The sequence below is a fragment of the Nasonia vitripennis genome (genome assembly GCF_009193385.2).
Source record: "Nasonia vitripennis strain AsymCx chromosome 3 unlocalized genomic scaffold, Nvit_psr_1.1 chr3_random0005, whole genome shotgun sequence".
Taxonomy (NCBI): domain Eukaryota; kingdom Metazoa; phylum Arthropoda; class Insecta; order Hymenoptera; family Pteromalidae; genus Nasonia; species Nasonia vitripennis.
In genome coordinates, this window is record NW_022279624.1 from 582,084 (window position 1) to 600,341 (window position 18,258).

General features: G+C 34.6%; 1 protein-coding gene across 7 annotated transcripts in view; it reads right to left on the reverse strand.

The window, feature by feature from the left end:
* The window catches only part of LOC100119632 (myelin expression factor 2), a 39,080-nt gene that overhangs the window by 18,345 nt on the left and 2,477 nt on the right, over positions 1-18,258 (reverse strand). For 3 of the 7 annotated variants that reach the window (XM_032601771.1, XM_031925902.1, XM_032601770.1), the window contains exons 6-9: positions 17,305-17,735; positions 17,062-17,197; positions 15,807-15,885; positions 14,561-15,716 (exon numbers count right to left, since the gene is read on the reverse strand). In XM_032601771.1, the coding sequence (XP_032457662.1) occupies positions 15,830-15,885; positions 17,062-17,197; positions 17,305-17,735 (623 nt within the window). In that variant the 3' untranslated portion in view covers positions 14,561-15,716; positions 15,807-15,829. Of the gene's footprint in view, positions 1-14,560; positions 15,717-15,806; positions 15,886-17,061; positions 17,198-17,304; positions 17,742-18,258 lie in introns of those variants that run through there. The other 4 variants (XM_031925904.2, XM_031925903.2, XM_031925901.1 and 1 more) reach the window with 2 other exon arrangements.

Sequence of the window (18,258 nt, forward strand, 5' to 3'; positions counted from 1 at the left end):
CTGTAGCTTCCATCTCCTCTTGGACTGCAGCTTTCATAGAGTCCTCAGCTATTTTTTGACACACTTCACTTAATTGATTTTTAATTGTGCCGTAAGCAGATTGTGCTACTGGCTTTTGCAGATCTATGATGCCACAAAAGGTAGACAATCCAGCGTGCCCATGACCAAGTGCACGCAGAGCGATAATGCTTCTTCTGTTCACTTCACATGCATTGCTTCTTGGACCCATTTTCTTGCAAGAGTTTATCGCACTTATCTGACCACACTGTTCACAGACAACATCAATTTTGAAAGCAAGCCCTTGTACACTTGATTCACTAAAATGTACATTGCCGTGACAGACACCACAACACAAAACATCTTGAAGTTCACTGTACAAAATGCTGATATCAATAAGCCTATTTTTTGTAGAAGCAGCATCTGGAACTGTTGATCTGCTGATTTTCTTCGCAGATGCTGAAAGTCTTGGTCTCTTCTCCACTTGACCATCTTCATTGTTTTTAGAGCCAAAAAATCCTCTTGGCCTCTTCTTATTCCTTCCTTGAGAATATTTTTTGTCTGGATGAGTGCTGGCAAATCTTCCTCTGGCATCTCTTCTTTTAGCCATTATGCTACACTTACACTATTTAATTTATTTAATTTAAACTTATCACATAACACTTTCACTGACACTTGCACTTTTTGAAAAAACTTAACCTATTGCGACGTTGTACGTCGCAGCCGAGCAAATCGCGCGTTGTTGTTTGCGCGGCAACCTCACTCGATGCGAGGAAGAAAAGGCGATCGGTTCCAGCGAGGCCCGCGTTTTCTCGGACGCGAGCTACGTCCCGGGAATTCGTGGAATTCGCTGGCCGACGTACCCAAGGGGGGAGCTCGCCGGTTCGAGCTGGCGCGAAACGAGCAGCCAATTAGCACGTCTCGCGCCTCGCGCAGCCAATCGGGCTACGTTATCAGCCGGGCCCGACGGCCGACGGCGAGACGCCGAGCGCGCGCGGCAGAGCGGCTCGGCAGTTCCTTTCCGAGCCTTGTCGATAACACTTCGACGTGACGAGAGCGCGCGAAAGGGAATTGCGAAAAGAGTGAGAGTGAGAGAGAGAGAGAGAGAGCAGCAGCGCCACGACCTGGACCACCGCCCCGAGGAAGAGATCCCTCCCCGAAGACGACCGTCCAGCCGTTCAGCCAGAGGAAGGAAGCCGGAACGGGAGCCAGGCCTTCATTCCCCCGTCTGCAGAGAGAGAGAGGAAGAGCGAGAGAGAAAGAGTACGGGAAGCCAGCACCTCCTGGGCTAGCGAGGCTTCCACTGGGGGACGAGAGACTGGTGTTCGTCTCTCCTACACCAGGTAAGAACCCTTGGGTTGCTCGGGATACTCTCGATGCGAGCCATTTGGCCGCCGAGAGAAGAGAGAGAGAGAGAGAGAGAGAGAGAGAGAGAGAGAAAGCCGCGGGTGTGTACGAGAAAGAGTGAGCGAGACGAGAGAGCGGTGTGCGGTGCGGGCGCACACCTCGACGTCATCTACGCGGGGCATCGGGCCAGCCTGCGCGAGAGCGGGAAAAGGAGAGAACAGCGCAGCGTAGAAGAAACGCGGGAGAGTGTGTGAGTGCGAGAGCGAGAGAGAGAGAGAGAGGCATCGGGGCGTTCGAGAAATCCTCGCTGCTCGGTAGCAGCAGGTCGGGCTTGCTGCCAACGCGAGGCAAAGTCGGTGCGCGCGAGCTCCGAGAAGAGCGGGAGAGAGTAGAGAAGGGAGGGGAAAGCAGATAGCTACGCCGGCGTCGGTTCAGGCATCGCCAGGCCGGGACCGCTAGCGCGAGCTGTTGGTGAGCGCGTAGATACGTGTGTGCGTGCCCGAGAGTAGAGAGAGGGGACCGCGTTGGTTCGGCCGACAACGCCGCAGTGAGCGCGCGCTGTGCTCGCGAGTATACGTGCGGGAGAGAGAGAGAGAGCGCGCCGGCCGTGTAGCTACTAGAGCGGGTCGCGCCGAGCCGAAATTCGGGTGTGTGAGAGAGAGAGAGTAGACGGGTTAAACTGCGCGACGTCAGAGGCGAGAGCTTCGAGGCGCGCGCGTGTATGTGAGAGTGGAGGTGTGACGGCGAGCCCTGCGTGGCTATTGTGTGTGGGCGGCTACGGCCACCACGTTATAAGGAAGGGCTGGGATAAATATACGTGCAATACAATTTAATAAATTGTGTGATTACTTCCTCCTTCTTTCCCCCACGTTCTCCCAAACGTCGGCGATTACGTTAAATCCCGAGATTAATGAAAAATCTTGGCGCGTACGAGGCGTCAAGTGTTGCGCACCTGTGTTGGGAGGCACAGCGTCGCACTATATAAACGCACCTATCACACTCGCGGATTCACCCACGAACGCGCAAAAAATAATCCACATTTACACTGACTGACAATTGTTAATTAATTATCGACGGGCAAAAAAAATGACATACATATACTGATAGCTGATAATAGCTGTATTTGAGTGCATGTATCAGCTGTTCAGTATATACAACACTATACCCGTGCAGCGTAGGTGTAGACATGCGGAATCGGAACGAAAGGAATGATGACAGTCACAAGACAGTCTCAAAAAATTCAAGTAGATTTTTCGTTCTTTTTTATCAATGAATAATATCGCCTATATATCGATTTAAACATAAAAATTAATTTTTTAACATATATATAACAAATTTTTTCAATTTTTACTCACTGTAACTTCAAATAATTATTGTTATTTATTTAAAAATGAATTATGATTTCAAAGGTGTTGTGCCCCCTTAATCAAAAACTAGTATCACCGCCAAATAATGCATATCCATACCGTGCATACATCGAAACACTGCTAAATTATTCAGCGCCTACAATGAATTCTCATCTTACATCAGCACTCTGGTATTTATATACTCCTGGTCATATGGAGACACCACACAACACCCCAGTCACTGATCCAACAGCAAATAAGGGAAACGTTTATCGTCAGTATTTTTCAATTAACGGCCAAACTGTTGATCTAATTGGACATTTACATTGCGATATTTTTAATCAAAATAAGTTTTTGCTAAATGGTGTTGAACTACGCTTACGATTAGTGAGAAGTAAGGATGCTTTTTGCTTGATGGATGCGTCTGATAACGACAAATTTAACGTACATATTAAAGAAGCATCACTGGTTGTACGTCGTGTTAAAGTCCAGGGATTATGTTAGCACAGCGAACACTCTCGCAAAAGCCACGGCTAAATATACAATAAATCGTGTAGAAGTAAAAGCATTTACATTGCACAGTGGTGTTCATGGCGATACACTTGACAATGTTATCCTAGGCCAGATTCCTAAAAGAATAATCATCGGTTTCGTAGATAATAGAGCATTTAATGGGAATAGAAAGTTCAATCCTTTTAATTTTCAACATTTCAACATAAACTATCTTTCACTTTATGTGGATGCAGTACAGATTCCCAGCAAACCGCTACAACCACGATTTACGGGGAGTAATCCAATATTCGTAGAATGTTATCATACATTATTCTCTGGTACGGGAATACACTTTCTGAATGAATCACTGATGGTTACACGAACAGATTACAATAAGGGCTATTGCTTTTTTGCTTTTGATCTAACAGCTGATTTATCTGCAAACTCATCATTTCATTGGAATCTTATCAAGCATGGTAGTGTTCGAGTATAAGTCAAATTTGAACACGCTCTAGCAGCAACAATTAACTGCATAATTTATGCCGAATATGACAATGTCTTGGAAATAGATTCAAGTCGACAAATCATAACGGATTTCAATGCTTAGGAAGAGATGGTGGGGATAGAAAGAGAAACAACAGCAGCGCCTTCTACATCGTTAACGGTAAGAGAGCAAGACACACTATGCTCACTTCTCTTTGAACGTTTATACAGTTCACTAGTGCTACTTTACCTTCTGCTAATGCTGCTGCTAATTGCTCTTAAACTGTCATGGATTACATTATTACGTTCAAGTTCTGAGAGATCTTAATAACAAATTTATTCCTAAAGAAGTAGCTATACTGGGTCTAAAAAATAGAGCTATTGGACACTGGACGTTAAGGCCCCCCACAATTTCACAGAATTGTCTATTGAAATAAAAAGGTCTAACGAATACATCTCTAATCAGTTTCATGGTGTCCGCTGGCATGAAGGTGACATTAGTATGGAACAATTGCAATTTCATTTACAACAAATGGCAAAAGTGGCTATACGTGTTTTTACTCGTGGACACGATAATTGGAGATATTTGGAAACTGTCATGTCTTGTGAAGTTGTGAATGTGGAAGAAATGTACGCGCCGACTTTTCAAGAATTATCCGGACAGATTTATGTGTTTAAATCACAGTATCCAATATATAAAAAACACTCGTGATTGTGCTGTCAACCAGGCATATTTATTGAGAAAGTGGCTGCACTCTATTGTCGAGGATATAACCCAAGATTCAGCGAAAAATTTAGCGACGCTTTATACTGTAAACTTCATTCTCGTGTTAGAACAGCAACATCTATTTATAGTGGACATGGAAGCGACGTAGTTGATCATAGCTAAAACAATGAATACACGTCAACTGCTAAGGGCCCTCAAACCATTAGCTGCCAAGACAGTTGGTGTATATGCTACAGATAGAATCCCTAATGTTATGGAACATTCTACGGATATTATCGCAAACACAGATGATCACACCAAACGAGGAACACATTGGATTGCTATTTACATAGATGCAAATGGTTACGAAACGTACTTTGACAGTTATGGATTACCACCAATCTCACAACATCATGTTAAAAGACTCAAAAGAAATTGTAAACGATATCAGTGGAATAATCAAAAATTACAAAGCATCGATTCGCAAGTGTGTGGTCAATACTGCATTATGTTTCTTTATCATATGGTTAATATACCTAACTTACACACGGTTTGTAATAAGTTTTCACGAGATTCCAAAAAGAACGATGCGTTAGTGGATGCGTTTTATAAAAAACTTTTAAGAAATAAAAAAGTACGCCTGCGTTCAAGAAATGTTAAGAGATTCGGAACTGAGCGTTCTCTTGGTTCAGGATTTTGCAATCAAACATGTACTTCGAGAATATCTGCGTATTATTGAAACAATTGTCAAATATCATTGAGTAAAAATATGAATAAATTACAATCTTAAATATCTAAAATGTTCTCATTTACAATACCTTACTTGCTTCTACATTCCTGTTATCTGAAATACTGTAATATAAGAACTTTATCAATATAGCCGTTGACATCCAGAGTCATTTATGTTTTACTTTCACATCCTGTTTCATCATGCTCTCACTGTAAGTACAAACCGATGAAAGTGCTCGTAGTCTAAACATATTGTTCTTAGAAGTTTGCGAGATGTAACCCTAGCTTTTGACCGTTGGCGAATATGATACTTTCTTTCCTGTTGCGTCAGCAGGCTTCTTTGTGTGCTTCTGCGAATACACGTGCAGGAATGTATCCCCACTATAATTGAATAATTTACTCTGAGATAGTAGGGGGATTCATTCGACAGTGGATAAAAAGAGCGAGCACTGTCAGGAGCCACATCAGTACAGTCTTGTGGTGTTCACAAATCATTTCTCAAGAGAAGAACCTTTGTGACGTTCACAGTGTAAAAGTTTTATTTGCCATGGTTCAATCAAGCGACATTATCCAACCTCGTTTGCTGAATATCCTGCCAAACATGCTGCTGTCTACAACCTACGCAGTTAATAAGTCGAATTCCAAAAGGATTTCTCTTGGATTGGAGTGTCATCAGGGTAGCTTCCGTCCTGTAGTTAAGCTTTCTTCAACTACAGGGAGCTTCAAATCCATAAAATTCGATGTGGCCAGCTGGAAAGTTTTTAAAAATTACTTCGATCTTATGAATACCTATTTCCAAGATGCGTACAGATTCCAAAGTGAGTACGGACGACCTACAAAGATATACATGGAAAACCACGATCTGATGTTTACAACTTCATACAACACAAAGTCTATACTGATTGAGGAAAGACCTGTTGGAACACCTCTCTTTCCAAATCTTCTACTATATGAAGAAGACGAGGACGAAGTTAATAGCGCTTCCGCTGCTTTCGCTGAAAGTGCTACATGTGGTAGTGATGCTACTTCTGTTGGCGGGAGATATCGACCTCCAAGGGCGAAGAAACAAAAAACGTTCCCACATTCAACCTGCTATTTGCATGCAGAAAGTTACTTTCGATGGATTGAGGATTGTCTTACCATGTGTCGACGAACGTCTCGAGAAACTTGAAGCCTGCGTTACTAGGGTAAATGAAATCATGGTTTATATTAAAGAATTTTTAATTGAATGTATTAAAAATGATAGAGAAAACTTGATTGAAAATGCCAAATCTACTATGATGAAAACCTACGAGGTATTTCAACAATATTATACTCTATACAGCGATAATATTAAAATTAATGTTGGTAATAAGTTTGTAAACGATATTGATGAATCATTGGTTAATATAATTATTTGTGAAATTGCTGCCTTTAAATTGTTTGATATCTATAGGGATATATATACCACTATCGTCAAATCATAATAATTTATCATGTTATTCTTCGTTATTACGCTTTGTACATATACACTTTTTACTTCAAATAAAACTGAAAAAATAGACATATTTTCTCTTTTTACATCGTTCAATCCTCACTTTTCCCCCTCCATTCTCCCTGCGTATCATAAATACCTTTGCGATTCGGGGAGATACTCATTCACACAAGACAATGTGATTTAAATTGAAGACAGCATGAGAACAATCGTTACAATTCATATTAGATTAAAGAAATTCAACTTAAAAAAAAAACATCTAAACTGGACTTTGGCAAATACAATTATTAAAATTTTTTTTTAATATTACAAAAGCATAATGCTGTTTAATATTTGATCTTAAATAATGTATTTTTTAACATCCTACGTTTATTGTTTAACCATTTTTTACGCTTTTGAAACGTGAAACTTTTAATTGACTCTGCTTCGACCGTGAATGAATTGACAACATTGATTTTTAACGTTCCATTTCCCACTCCCATTAAGAACTCAGATATTTAAAATTATCATGTTTACTTCAAAATTTACTTTTGACCACTAAAAATTTGTTAACGAATGTTAAACAAGCATCCTAGTGAGAGGCAAGGGGACTAACAGTAAACAAGCACTCCAGTGAGAGGCAAGGGGACTCACGTTAAAAAAGCACCCCAAAGGGAACATAATCCTAATACGTCCACGTCGTTGTTCCTGGGTAGCGCTGAAATTAGGGAATTATTTTGTTTTCAAGGTAAATATTTTCATGGTCATTGTCACATTGGGTTTGAATATTCATCATAAAAGTACATTAACTACGATTATTCTATCAGAAAATGCGATTAAATAGCAATTACAGTATTTCTTAACATTTGACCTTGAAATGACCTTGTGAAGGTCATGAAAAAAATTTTGAAATACCGTTTCGGACGTAAAATTTCCTGTTCTTTCCGAATCTGCTATCAAAAATAGGGGTTCCTATTTCAAAAAAAATTTGACCTTCAAATGACCTTGAAATTTGAGTTCAAGGTCAAAACTAATTGCACAAAAAGATGTCCCCCTTGATCCTGGACAACTTTCATCTGAACAATTTTTCTGTTCATGGCTTAATTTAGGAGTTATTAGACTGGTTTGATTAAAATGGCCCACCCTGTATATATATATATATATATATATATAAAATATGACATGAATTCATAGGGAGGGACTTTAACGACGTACAACGACACCCTTGTAAGAAGAAGCAAAAGTTTTGAGAAAAATCGGTTTTTACATTCTAGCTCTTTACTTGAGAACCGCTTGACGAAACCGTTTGAAATTTTAGCAGCAGATGGCTTTTTTATGGTTAATGACCAAATAAAATTTTGAAGCATTTGACTACATTATTTTGGAGATATAAGGAATGAAATAAATTCAAAAAAAATTGAAACTGATATCTTAAGAACCATAGGGGTTTGAAAGCTGCTCAATGAACTTCGCCAAAACACATAAAATATTTACTTTTTCCCAAAATTTGAAGTACAATAAGGCCTCTTTACGTCCATAATCGAGGCACAAAAAACTCTTTTTTTTCAGGTTTCAATTTATTATTGAAAAAATAAGTAGTCAAATCGCTTGAAATTTTAATGGGATATAGTTTGACAGATGACCCATCGACATGATTTTTTCGTGAGGTTATGATGTTTAGTTTCAGAGATATGAATTTTAAAAAAATCACCTTTTTCATTTTATCTGCCGAACAAAGCGGTCGATCCCGAGGACTAAATGAGGAAGAGTAAGTAATTTTATTCTCATTCAAATGCATTTTAGCTGAATTGTTTGTAACAATAGGATGATTAAAAAAAACACAAAAATGTGTTTTTCAAAAATCAAAAAATGGTCATAAAAAAAATTAATAGTTGAATAAATAAAAAGAACTGTTTTTCTCGAATTCAGAATACAAAAATAGATATGCATGTCAAATTTTATTGATATTGACGGAGTAGTTCCAGAAATATTACGGTATACATACATACACACACACACACACACACATCCATACGGACATTTTCTAAAAATACTTGATTTAAACTTCTAACACACTAAAAAGTATTTTATAGAAATTTTGACGAAACTCAAAATTTTACTATTACAAAGCTTCCTCTAGGAGGAAGCAATTGTTTACCTTATTGTATCAAATAACAGAAGATAGTCTATACACGTAAATGATATATTACTAAGCTTCATATATGATCTAATAGTCATCATTATTAGGACAAGTAAAAATGGCGCAGTTAGTAAGATAATGGATTGTGAAGTTAAAGTAATTGGGTGAGGGTAAATATTTTGAAAAATAAATATTTGAAAGGCAAAAATTACGAATTAAATTATAACGAAAGGTAAAATTTTAAGTCCCAGAATATTGGAAAGGTATAATTTTAAAAACCTATAAATTTGGAAATTCCTAAAAATATCGCTTTTGCAATATTTTAACTACAAATATCACCTTTCGCAATATTTCAATTCAACATTTTTGTTTTATATATTTTTTCATTTCAAAATCTCAGTTTATAAATTTTGAATTTCTAATCTTTACCCTTTCTAATTTTTATTTTTCATAATTTTTACCCTTACCCAAGGTAGTTCACTCAAAACATTAATATTTATACAGATTGCTGTAATTTTGTAAATATATCCTAGTAAGTGTCCTCTATAACGTGGTAAAATTTTGTACCCCCCAAGCGGTATGATTTTTTAAGATATCGGGTCTTGAAGTTGTGTATTTCAACATGGGAAGCATAGGATAAGTCTAAATTTAGTGTACATTATGTTTAATTACGAAGAAAATAAATCATACATCTTTTTGAAAAACTAGGTCATGATGTAAAATCATAATACGAATCAAGGAAATAAAAATTTAATAGGGCAAGCGGTGCTTTTTGAAAAGTTACAGCAATCGAAAGTTGCAATTCTATCCTATCAGTATATCTATATATGCGCGCAGTATTTCTAACTTTTCTAAGTTTTGAGGATATTTGATGCTCTAAATACTTTCTATCAATATTTTGATATAGAAAACTAAATATTCTAGAGTTTTCACACTTGATAACACTGCATAATATTTAAAAAAATTAATTTTCTAATTCAACCTCGAAATGAGCATCACTGGGCCAAGTGAACTACCTTTAGGATCAGGGTTCAAGTCTCGGTTAGGGCAAAGTTTTTTTTCACTTTTTTGCGGTCAATTTGATTGGATTAGCATCAACAAATATATATTTTTCATAATTTTTTAGTAAAAACAAAATAATTTATTTTAATTAAAACAAATACTTCAATTTAATGAGTGATTTCTGACGTGATTAATCACGTGAGAAATCACGCCAAATAGTCAAGTGATAAATAACGTGAGAATTCAAGTGATCTATCACGCGATTGATCATGTGATAAATCACGTGATTTTTCTCCCCTGGGTATACGTATACGTGTATGTGTGTGTGTTTGTATATGATCATGTACACATGTGTATGTGTAAACGCGGCAATCCACACTCAGCCTAAAAAAGCCCACTTCACGCCTTTGGTACACAATATCGACGGTCGAGAATGAGAAGCAGCTAGTCCAGACAAAGTCTCGGAAAGCAGCTACTCCAGAAAAAATTTTCAGGGGGTAGCTACTCCAGAAAAAGTATCGGAAAGCAGCTACTCCAGTCAATGCGCCAGAAAGCAGCTACTCCAGAAAAAATTTTCAGGGGGTAGCTACTCCAGAAAAAGTATCGGAAAGCAGCTACTCCAGACAATGCGCCAGAAAGCAGCTACTCCAGAAAGCGTGTTAGAAAGCAGGTACTTGAGAAAATCGTCGAACAACCAGATTCATTTTTCAAGTACCAAGAAGCAGCTACTTCAGAGCTAGTTTAAAAACGAGACAATTCAGCGCGCGAGTCAATAAGTAGTCATCCCAGACAACTTGAAAGTATTCAATTAGGCAGGAATTGATAGTGTTCAAGCGCGGGGAGCTGCTCACATGCGCCGTAAGGAATGGGACTCTTTTTACGTGTTGTTCTTAACCGGCAATCTCATTGTTTCTTTCGCAAGATAGAAATTTGAAACGTGATTCTATCACACTTTAGAACGGTGCGCGATAAGTAATTATTGCAGGGAGCTATAACTACATCCACTTGTCATCATCCCTTATTTTGAGGGTGAAAATTATAAAACAAGGCTTTAAAATAATTTTAAAAAACGTTGAAAAAATATTCACAGGTGGTTTTCGAGTCCTTTCGATCTCTACAGCCGTGCTGCGATCATCCCCCATTTCAAGGGTGGAAATAGGGTTGCGGGGATGAAAAGGTCTAGAAAAATCGATAGATGAAAATTTACTATTTGGTTAAAGATTTATTCCACGCTACGCTCGCCGTTCTTTGATGTGTCGAGGAGTTTTTTTTTAAGCACTTCTGTTTTAGATTTTATCTTCGCCTTAGCTCGCCTCCTTTTGATGTGCCACGTGAAGATTCTCACAGTGCGTGGGGTAGGTGGGCTTAAGTATTTTAGTTTTAGATTAATTCCCTGACCTGGCTCGCCTTCCTTCGATGTGCCAACGTATTAATACTAGCAGTGCGTAGGGTAGGTGGGCTTAAGTATTATAGTTTTATATTTAATCGTCGACCTGGCTCGCCTTCCATCGATGTGCCAAAGTATTAATACTAGCGGTGCGTAGGGTAGGTGGGCTTAAGTATTTTAGTTTTAGACTTAATCCTCGACCTGGCTCGCCTTCCTTCGATGTGCCGACGTATTAATACTCGCAGTGCGTAGGGTAGGTGGGCTTAAGTATTTTAGTTTTATATTTAATCCTCGACCTGGCTCGCCTTCCTTCGATGTGCCAAAGTATTAATACTAGAGGTGCATAGGGTAGGTGGGCTTAAGTATTTTAGTTTTAGATTTAATTTTGGCCTTTGCTCGCCTCCCTTCGCAATAATACGTCCACCAGAGCTTGTCTGGCAGGAAAACTGGATATTTTTTATAATATATACATATATATATATATATATATATATATATATATATATATATATATATATATATATATATATATATATATATATATATATATATATATATATATATACACGGAGCTACTGAGTCCTTTTTCAACAATAGTACTCATACTTTTCGTATTTGACGCATAAAACTCCGAATCGCAAATTTACCGTTTGACCGCAGCGCCATTGCAGTGAATGGGCATTTCGCGGGAAATTGGGGACGACATCCTTTAGGATAATTGTTACCGAAAATTGAAATAATCTTCATCTAGCGATTGTTTAGACTTTTTCATCCCCGCAACCCTATTTTCACCCTTGAAATGGTGAATGATCGCAGCACGGTTGTAGAGATCGAAAGGACTCGAAAACCACCTGCGAATATTTTTTCAACGTTTTTTTAAATTATTTTAAAGCCTTGTTTTATAATTTTCACCCTCAAAATAAGGTTTGTTAATTACTTATTTTAAACAACTTATAATAAATATATTAAAGGTTACAAATTTTGAATGATTATCACCTGATTATCATTAACATTTTATCTCATATAAACGCATATTTATAATTATGAGCTTTAATAAAAAAATTGAGCTGAAATCACCTGATAATCAGCTGACGTTTTGGCATGATTATCAACTGATTATCAGATGATTATCAGCTGATTATCAGTTGATTGTCATCTTATTTTTTTCAGTAGGGAATAGACAGTTTTATGATTATAAAGTGGAATAGTGCTTGGTCAAAAAAGAATATATCTTTTGTATCCACTACTACTACGAATTTTATATTTGGAGATAGATCAAATATGTCTAAAAATCATTTATGGCACACATACAATATACAGCAGACTTTTACAGGAACCATTTTTTTACCTTATTTATTGTCACTCTGGCCATTGGTGCCTCGATTTTGTAAATAAAACTTTTTCTCACATCGATTCCTTGAGACTTTGCAACAAAGGACGATATACTTTAATTTTTACTTACTTTCAAAACTATCTTACAGAATGCAATCTGGTCAAAAATAATTGTTTATGTAATGTACCATGGAAAATGGTAACATTTTACAAAAAAAGGCCTATGCAAACTGATGGAGTAAGTTACAGAATATAATATGTGATGTACTATATGCAATCTATAGCCAAAGAAATAATCACGGACAATGATTTCAAGCCTGCTACGTATAGAACCTCGATTGCTAATTTATTATTATCGTCATCAGAAAAAATGTCAAATAGTTGTTTAGCTTGCACTAATGAACGATGCTGATTCTGTTGCGACAAGTAAAATTTGAGATAGGTGGTGCGATAAAAAGTGCTTACAATGTCAGATCAGAATTAATGAAAAATATTTAGATACAACAGTTATTTCGAGCAATAATGTATGCATTCTCTGTAATCACGTGTAAATAGTAATTCTTACAGAAGTTGTTAATAAATTTTTCATTCTGTGTATTTGATTTAATTTCATTAAACGGTTTTATAATATACAAATAGAATTTTATATATATATATATATATATATATATATATATATATATATATATATATATATATATATATATATATATATATATATATATATATATATATATATATATATATATATATATATATATATATATATATATATATATATATATATATATATATATATATATATATATATATATATATATATATATGAACAGCATTGTAAGATATGCGAAAGGCGCTAAATTATAAATTAAATAATGATGATTTATTTGCCATGATTTTTCTTAAAGATAAGATGGTACAATGCAATTCAACGTTACGTATCAAGACAGAATACTAATTTCAATTGTTTTCAACAGCATGAGCAGATGAAATTTTTGCAATTTTTAAGCGTTTTTTATAGAGAAGCCGCAGGTAGGAGCAACTTGAGCCCAATTCCCAGTCAAATAGGTACACTAAAAAATCGTCTAGTATTTTTTTTTATCTCCAAAAACACATTTGTTAGAGAAATCTAATGGCACAAAGACATCCTTGTTTTTCCCGTTTACTATATACATAAATTCAACATATAATGTTGGTCTGGAGGCCCCTCAAATACCAAAATATGACTTCCTGGCACTAAGTATAAGTGTAAAAAAAAGTATATGCACTACAGAAGAAAAGGTGGCGAGCTTATATCTTGTATTTATTTAGCAATTAATGCAAACCATGGACTACCCAAATTTTTTTTTCATCACTATTTGTTTTTACAAACCGACATTATTTACGATTTTGTCAGTACTCAAAATGTGCCATTTGATCTAATTGAATTAGAAACTCAATTGTAATACGTCAAATTCAATTCGGTAAGGTGTGTACCACTACTATTATTTTCAGGAGGAAATTAGACAGCATGGAATTTGTTTATCATCTATTTCCAAACAATCATATTCTAAGAAAAGTAATGCACCAATACAATGAATACCTAGATTACTTAAAATTAATCTTAATAGAATTGGGATATCTATATTTTATAAATTTATAAGCTCCAAATGAAGCCACCAAAACAAAGAATGTTATGAAATTTTTATTCACGATATTTTTTTACAAATTATAAAAGAAAAATACCTTCATAGATCACCACAAAAACTACCTCACCTGCAATAGTCATGTATAAAAACTTTTTGCGAAATTTTCGTTGAAAAACATTGATGACAAAAATGACCTGAAAATAACGACACATCCATAGAATAATTTACAACCATACATGATATTTGGCAAAGATTTTCAATATCGATTTAAAAATTAATATTATTTTCATATTGTAATTCTAACAGTAATACCTTAGATTTAGTGAATCCTATTATTTCAAATATTTATTTAAATTCATTTAAAATGTCAAATGTATGACTTTATTATGATGAGTTTGAAACAAAAATAAAAAAATTACTTTCGTACTTGTTGCCAAATTTGACTACTCATAATACACCATATGCAATAGTTTTGCTGAAAATCATGTATGGTGTAGCGAAAAATAAAACACACAATATCCTCATTTATAGTCAAACGTGGATTTGAATTTTATTCAATGGCCATCTTATAAATTGATTACACAAGAATGTCTTACAATGCATAGAAATTTTCTTCGATTATTATGATAAGAGGAAATATTCATAGAATATAGAACCTGATGAAATTCTCCAATTTTAAAGTGACATACATATTATTAAATATGCCCATGTAAATGCGTGCATAAGCGTGAGCGCGCGCATGTGTGTGTGCGTGCGTGTGTGTAAGTGTGTGTATTTAGATGAGTATACAAGTGAATAGAATATGGATATGTATATTTGTGTGAGTATGCACACTTGTCAAGTATTATGGAAATTTTCTGTAGTCAAAATCTAGGAATGAACAATTCAACACAAACAAGTCCATCAACAGGATGAAATTCAAAATCAAATCGAAAATATAAAAACCTTTATATATAACCTGTATGTTAATTAACATTTTTATAGCAAATTTGAAATTTTTCAGTGAATTTTCAATGTTCTGACCACACAAATTCTTGCTTCAAAAGAAAAATACGAAGCTACTATGCTGCACATCATTTTGAAATCACTAAAGCAAATGTGAAATCGGCACAAATTTTTGAACAACTACGAAACCACAAGAAGTTATATTACAAGAAGTATCATTTCCTAGAATAAAGCTGCTTACAAACCATTTTCTGCATAATCATTTAATATTCATACTGAAACCTATACAGATTATGCAACTATTTTAAACCTAATATCCTTACAATTATTGAAACTGCTTATTGTTTTGCTATCAAATGTTAAACAGGACGAAACAAGCTGAGAAAAAACGACCAACGTTTACAATGTTTAAATTTAAAAAGTTATTTCTTCGAAGGAAAAAAAAATTAAATCAATACTAAATAGAAAAGTTATAAGTGATTTTAAACGAATTTTACGATGCGAGTTATCTAATTCATAAATCGAAAAATTCAGGAAACAACTTCCACCTACAATACAACCTGATGCCACCATTTCAAAAGTTTTCAGCAACAAGGTCCAAAAAAAAGCAATGTTGATTGTTGATGCAAAAGGTGTTGAGCAGTTAAAATGACTGTACCATACAATCATCACCTCTTAAAACTGGATTGAAATGTATTAAAAATTTCATATCAGGATCAGTGAATAATGCTGCGAAACATAAATGTTATTGCATTTTAAGGAAAAAATTTATCTATTCTACTACCGAATTCAAACAAACAAATATATTAAATAATTTACCTTTGTTTAGAATAGTCTGCCATTTAATAAAGACGTACATCAAGGGCTCTACCATCAATACGTGACCGATTCATGACAGCTATGGTAAAATTATTAAGGAATAATATGAAATATTGAAAATAAAAATTTTTCATTTAAACATAACTTTTTAAATCTTGATTTGTATTATATCGAATAATTTATAATTAATATAAAGTAAAACTCTTATTAATATGTACTGTCTATAAGCATTTACAAAACAACTTAAAAATTAAGCTAAAATATGTTTATTGCAACTTTTTTATTCCTTTCAAAGCTAAGGTATAATGGCCACAAATAAAATTTATTAATATGAAAAGTATTCTGACATATACAAGTCTCAAACTTTCAACTATAAGCAATGGAACATTTTTTATGAAATTATTATAGAAAGAGGACAGTAGCTTCCAGATGAATAATTTTGCTTAAAATTTTTTTGGGATTCCTTTTGAGAAATTTACGATAGTTGCAAAGATTCCATCTTGCAGGCTTTTATAACCAAGGTTTACGAAACGTTTTTTTACGCATGCAGCATATATCTGTATTACCTATATGAATTTTAAATGATATCAAACACTACGGTATATGCAAGGAATCAGAATTCTTACAGATACTCTAGTGTTTGTTAAAAGAAAACCTCAATCACTTGGAGCCCTTGGTATCCCCTTGTGTTATCCCTTTGTAGATCCTTATTGACTTCATGTCTTAATTAATTGATTGTAATTCTATAACAGGTTAGTAAATATAAATTCAAATTATGAAATAAAATTAATAAAATATTTCTGTAAAAAAATTTATTGTTTTCAATGTGTAAAAGTTCTCAACTCAACAAAACATCTGACACAAGAACGACATGTTTACTTTATATGTCCAAAGATACATTTAATTGAGTCATTTAACACATGTTCATTCAAATTGTTTGGCTCCAAGGAATACCAGAAGACATTTTTTTACCAAAATACTGCTATTACTTACTACAATCACACTTTCATAATTACTTTAAAATATTTTTGTTGCAAATAAAATTATAAAATTTCATTTAGAGATTTACATACTCATCATAGTTACTATAAATCTATGTAAACAATGTTTGATTATATTTCTTAAAAAACATACATATTTTAAAGTTTTGATAAAAAAAAAAAATAATATTAATTATCTAAAAGGTATAAATTAACAACTATTTGCATGTTTTATACAAAAAGTTGACATTTTATATTTAATTTTGAAAGGATACACACAGCACGTTCTGCATCCCATTCTGTTGCAAATCGAACCATACCAACATCAGCTCCTCTCATTTCTGCAAATTTGACTTCTCCAATATCTTGACATTTATCTCGTAACATTTGCCATGTTGTATTTGGAGGCAGCTGGGCAAAATGATTATTAAGGTAAAATATTATTTTGCACGACCATTTTCTAGGCCAGCATTTTAAGCATTAGTTTTTATGAATTTTCTTTTTAAGTGAATACTTACATTTGCTATAACAATTGTGTCAGACATTTGTCGTGATCCATTGCTATTCTGTCTATTTCCACCTACTTGACCAGCATTAGTAGAAAATGCTGCACCACCAACAGATACTCGTTCTGAATCATTTCTATTAAAACCACTATCAAAATCTCTGTTACTACCAAATGTGTTGTTTCCAAAAGCATTATTACCACCAAAAGCAACTTCATTATCCAATTTGGATAATCCTCTTGGTGCAAAGCTATTATTTGATTGTGCATTAGCAAGTGATGCTTGAAGATTTGCTAAACTTGCTGCACCTTGTCCAAAATTATTCAAATTAGATGCCAATTCATTAGTTAAAGAGCTATTTAGCAAAGATGTTGTGGCAAGATTTGCTCCTAAGCCACTTGCTAAACTGGCCTGAAGAGCTGCTGCATTAGAGTTTGTAAGAGCTGTTGCTAAAATTATATTTAATTTAAAAAAATCTATATTATATTAACAAAAAGTTTTTATGTTTCAAATTTTCAAAATCAAAAACAGAATAATCAAATCATCAATAGTTAAAATTTAAATAAATACAAAATAAATATTTGTTATTGATGTTCATACTACAAAATATTCGTATATATTTATTCAGATATTTATACTAAGTTGATTATGCACGAAAATATCTAGTCCACAAGTCATAAAATTATTATATATTTAATGTATGATAAAGTGCCCAATTAATTAAATGAATTCATGAAGCACGGATAAATACATCTAATAAACATTATATTTTTCAAGTTGCAGGAAGAAAGAATACTAAATATTCAATTCTTTTAAACATGAACTGCTAATACCACAGATAGGCGTAACAGCAGATTTATTCTAGTCAGTACTATCGACTAATGTACGATACACATGTGATAAGTCGTTCTTTGTGGCACCGTATGATATGAATATTTTCTAAATAGGCCAAGTAATGATAAATAT